The 4,624-nt window shown below is 55.2% G+C and overlaps 1 protein-coding gene across 1 annotated transcript; it reads right to left on the bottom strand.

Moving 5' to 3' along the window:
* Positions 1–500: 500 nt before the first annotated feature.
* On the bottom strand, positions 501–4,418 carry HTR1B (5-hydroxytryptamine receptor 1B). The gene is made up of 2 exons (XM_040599351.1): positions 2,578–4,418; positions 501–1,611 (listed from the first exon to the last, which is right to left on the bottom strand). Exon 1 carries the CDS (start codon positions 3,772–3,774, stop codon positions 2,641–2,643), a length of 1,134 nt encoding a protein of 377 aa, XP_040455285.1. The 5' UTR covers positions 3,775–4,418; the 3' UTR covers positions 501–1,611; positions 2,578–2,640.
* Between the last annotated feature and the right edge of the window lie 206 nt (positions 4,419–4,624).

The following is a 4,624-nucleotide window of genomic DNA, read 5'->3' as shown; positions in this document are numbered from 1 at the left end:
TTCCTCTTTACAGCTAATGGGAGTTTCAGAGGCATAGAGGGTCAGGTGCCTTTCTTTACTATTCAATTAGATAAATCCTTATTACTTGAATGATTCACTGAAGAATAACAAGTAGATCAATCATGTGAGATTTTTCCAATCTTGATAATAGCACCCATCTAGAATACATGCATAGTTTTACAAGAAAACGATTGCAGTATCTAAGTGCGAAAATAAGTTTTGTTTGGAGTTAATAGAGTAAGAAAAAATATTTGTAAAACACACCTAAAAATTTCATCTAGGATTATATCAAAGTAGTAAGAATTATACCCAACAGTACTGGTCAGGATGAAAGCAAATCTGCCTGTTAAAAATCTGACCACTGATCAAAGCTTTCCATTTCAGCCTTCATCAACTGCTTTCTTGAGTGACTCATCAAATCAGCCTTACCCAAAAAGTCAATACTGAGAAACCAGGTAAGCCAATAAATAGTCCTTTCAGTCACACAATTGCTACCACTCTTGAGAACACAGTAAAGCATTTTATTGTTTATACTCATTTTCATTTACACATAGGAAGAACAATCAATGCAGTTCTATCACAGCAGGTGGACCATATTCCAAAACTCTAACTTTGACTGCTGAATAGGCATAGACCTGTCTTAAGGTCTGATCGGAGAAGGAGAAAAAAAAAAAAAAAAAAAAGGGAAGTTGGGATGAGAGTAATTTCACTAGCATCAGTTAATTCATGATTCATGGGTATTTATTTTGCAGGTGATATCTCTTCTGAAACAGATCAGAAGAGAACTTCACTTTACGAAATACACTAAATAATGTAATTACTTAGAGAATTCTAAATTTCGCAGTGGTTCATGCAGTAAGGGTGTGCAACTGACACAAAATGGAAAACATGGTTACAACATCAAACTGCTACTTCTATTCCCAGCTGGTTTATGGAAGAGGTCATTGGACTTCTTGATTTCTGCTCTTGTGTTACAGAGTAGAAGCAAGAAGTATTTATTTCATAAAGGCAACTATGAGGACAGACTACAGATATGCAGTGCAGTTGAACAGGTCTACAAGTCTTGTTTCTACAGCATTTGCTATTGTTTTGAAACACTAACTTTTGCACACTGTCACTTCTCACACATGTTCAGCTGAAGGAGTCATTTACAGACTTTACTGTGAACGCTCCTGTTTTAAATGCTTCTTTTTTCTCCTCTTGGCCTCCTAAGTGAGGGGAGCAACTCTTTCCACTGAAAGAAAGAAATTACAGGTGTGCAGAAGTACAACTATGCTACCAACACAGACAGAGACAACTGTGCTCTTGTGCACACCCCTACAACCGGCCGGAGAACAAATTAAGAAGTTAAGCCTGCAAAATAAATGGAGTTTACTCTCAAACTTTTTCTTCAGTCCAGATGAATTATAGACCTTGATTCGAGGCTGCCCTCTTTTTTTGCAACTGATCTGCGTGACTATTGGAACAGCATCTCTGCCAGAGTCATTACACTGAAATGCAGAGCTGAGCAGTTTGGTGGCAGTATGTATTGACGTTTTTGCAGCATCATGAGTCTGGCAACTGGGCTTGGGGAAGTTTCAAGCAGTGGGTCTTTACAATAGCAACTTGATTCTGCAGACAAAAAGCAAAAGATTGGCAGAATTATTAAAGTATCACAACAAAGGCAAGTACAGAACGTGGCGCTGAGTTCAGCAAAGAGCTGGCAGCCGCTTTTGCCAGAGGCGCGGCGAGGCGCTGCCTTTCGCCTGCGAAGAGAAACGGAGAGAAACGGAGAGGTGTCGAGTCCTCCACGGTGGCCAAGAGGCAGCTTTCCTCTCGGGATGCCCGCTCCCCGCCGGCTCTGCTTCCATCAGGAGCAGCCGGAGCCGTAAGGAGGACAGAAAGTAGGCTGAACTTTACAAGCAGCCTTAACCTGGGGCCTGTCCTATCTTCCTTAGTTTAAAAAAAAAAAAAAAAAAAAAACAACAAAACACCACAAACAAAAAGCACCACCAAAACCCAGGGAAAAAAAAAAAAAAAACCACACCCAAGCAAGGAAGAAAAACCCCAACAAACAAACAGAACAAAAGACAAACCCACCAAACAACCCGAAAAACCACAAAATAAATAAAAAAAAAAAAACCCAAAACCAAACGCGACCTGGAGCCAGGGCTGCATCCGACTCGCTGCCGGGGGCGGGGGGGGGCGGCACCGGGGGGGCGCTGGCACGGCAGGGGGGCCGTGCCCCGGCCCGGCGCTCGGCAGCCGGGTTGGAAAGCAAGTGCCGTTTAGCACTAATTGGTCTAAACACGGGCATTAGCATACGAAATGGAGGCAGATTGGTTTAATCGGTGGAATAAAAAGCAGATTGCCGTGAGTCACTCCCTGCGAGCTGGGGGGGGGGGGGAAACCACACACACACTGAAATGCCACGAGCGTGCAGCATCGCCGCTGTTCGCCGCCGCTTGCAAAGGGGCTGCACACCAGCAGATCGGGGGGTCTTGCCTCCTCCCCCCCCCCCGGCTCCCGCTCCCCCCCTCCCCCCAAGCCCTCCCGCCCCGAGCACCGCGGCTCGCCGGGGCGGGGGCGCGCACCTACCTGTGGCGTCGGGCACGGGCGTGCATGGGGGCAGCCCCGCAGAACACATCACATTCAAAATGTTCAGCTTGTGCATCGGAAACGTATGAGTTTGTGGAAAGCTTGTTTGAAGTCTTCGTTAGACATGGTATAGATGATGGGGTTGATGAGGGAGTTGAGATATCCAAGCCACGTGAAAAAGTCAAAGATGGCCATGTGGAACCAGCAAGCGTCCTTGCAAATAGGCAACACCAGGCTGATGATGAAAAAGGGCAGCCAACAGACGATGAAGGCTCCTAAAATAATCCCTAAAGTCTTTGTAGCTTTCCGCTCTCTAGCGGCCGTGAGCTTCTTCTTCTCCAACAGAGCATCCGAGACCTTCACCTTCACCTGGTTCATGTACACGGGAGAGCCCGTCTCGCTGGATCCCTCGGGGGCCTTGGAGTTTATGGACGTGACGGAGGAGGACGAGCCCGGGGAGTCCGTGATTAACTGAGCCCGCGTGAGTCTTTTACCCGCTTTCTTTGGCGTCTGCTTCAAAATCCGCGATCTGGCTTCCACGTAGATCCTCCCGTAGAGGGCTATCAGCAGCAGAGTGGGGAAGTAGAAGGCTCCCACCGTGGAGTACACGGTGTAGAGGACGTGGTCCGTGTTCACCGCACAGCGAGAAGCTTCCTCGGCCTTTGCCTGCCGCCAAAACAAAGGGGGCATGGAGATGCAGATGGAGAAGACCCACACCAGAGCGATCATGCCGGCTGCCCGCTTGGGAGTCCGTTTCGTGGAGTACTCGACGGCGTCGGTGATCGCCCAGTAGCGGTCCAGGGCGATGACACAGAGGTGCAGGATGGACGCCGTGCAACAGGTGATGTCCGAGGACAGCCAGATATCGCAGACGACCTGGCCCAGCGTCCACTTGCCGGTCACAGTGTACATGGTGCTGATGGGCATGACGAGGATGGAGACGAGGAGGTCGGTGACGGCCAGCGAGGCGATGAGATAGTTGGCCGGCGTGTGGAGTTTCCTCGTCTGGTAGACCGTGGCGATGACAAAGGCGTTGGAGAGCACCGTGGCCAGGGTGACGAGCGCCAGGACGACGGCGAGCACGATCTTCCCGGAGAGGGGGGTGGCATCCTGGTAGATCCCTTCCTTGGCGCTGCAGTTTCGGTAAGAATCGTTGGCGGGGAGCAGCGGCGCCTGGCAGGGGCCGGCCGGCTCCATCCCTCCGCGGCCGCCGCCCCCGCAGACGGCGGGGCTCGGCGCGGCGCGGCACGGCGGGGCCGCTACCCCGGCAGGACCCCGTCGGCGCCGGGGGAGGGCTGCAGCATCCCCGCGCCGGCACCACCTCCCGCCCGCCCTTCCGGGAGCACCGAGCGGGCTCCGCGGAGCCTCACGCCCCGCGGGCAAGGGAGCCGGGCAAACCCGGGGCCAGGCGTGCCCGCTCGCCCCTCCAGCTCATTTCCCCGCCGCCTCCCCGCGGAGCGCCAGCCCCGGGCATGGGGCTCCCGCCCCGGCCACCCCTAGGCGCAGCCCCGCCGCCCGCGGCTCCGCACCGCGTCTCGACGGGCGCAGCGGCAGCGGCGGCGCCGCATGCCCGCGGGAAGCGGCCTCGCCCCCCGGGCTGCGGGTGCGACGGCGGGGGCTGCGAGGGCAGCGGAGCCGCCCCGCCGGGCCCTGCCTTCACACGCAGCCCGCCGCAGCAAGTTTGCAGCCGCCGCCGCGGGTGCGGGAGGAGCAGGAGGAGGAGGAGGAGGAAGAGGAGGGTCCGCGGGAGGCAGGGGGGGAGACCACCTCCCATGGTGCCCCGCCGCGGGCCATGCTGTCGGGGCCCGGCCTCGGCCCAGCGCCGGCGGCCACGGGCAGGGGCCGGTGTGAGGGAGCGGCGAGCAGCCGCCGCCCCTTATATAGCGGGCGGCGCGGCGCGGCTCCGCCGGCACCGAGCAACCGGTGCCGCTCCCGGGCGGGCTGCCCGCCTGCCCGCGGAGGAGGAGCCACCGCCTCCCCCGGCCCGCCCTCCCGCACCCACCCGCCGCCCGACGGGGGGGGCCCGGCTCCGCGCACCGCCCTACCG

Source organism: Falco naumanni, chromosome 6, assembly GCF_017639655.2.
Source record: "Falco naumanni isolate bFalNau1 chromosome 6, bFalNau1.pat, whole genome shotgun sequence".
Classification (NCBI taxonomy): Eukaryota; Metazoa; Chordata; class Aves; order Falconiformes; family Falconidae; genus Falco; species Falco naumanni.
Note: the sequence above shows the minus strand (reverse complement) of the source record. Positions and strands in the feature narration are given on the sequence as shown.

What these genes read in the sequence shown, in the direction of transcription:
- HTR1B (XM_040599351.1), bottom strand. Translation starts at nt 3,774, where the DNA reads ATGGAGCCGGCCGGCCCCTGCCAGGCGCCGCTGCTCCCCGCCAACGAT.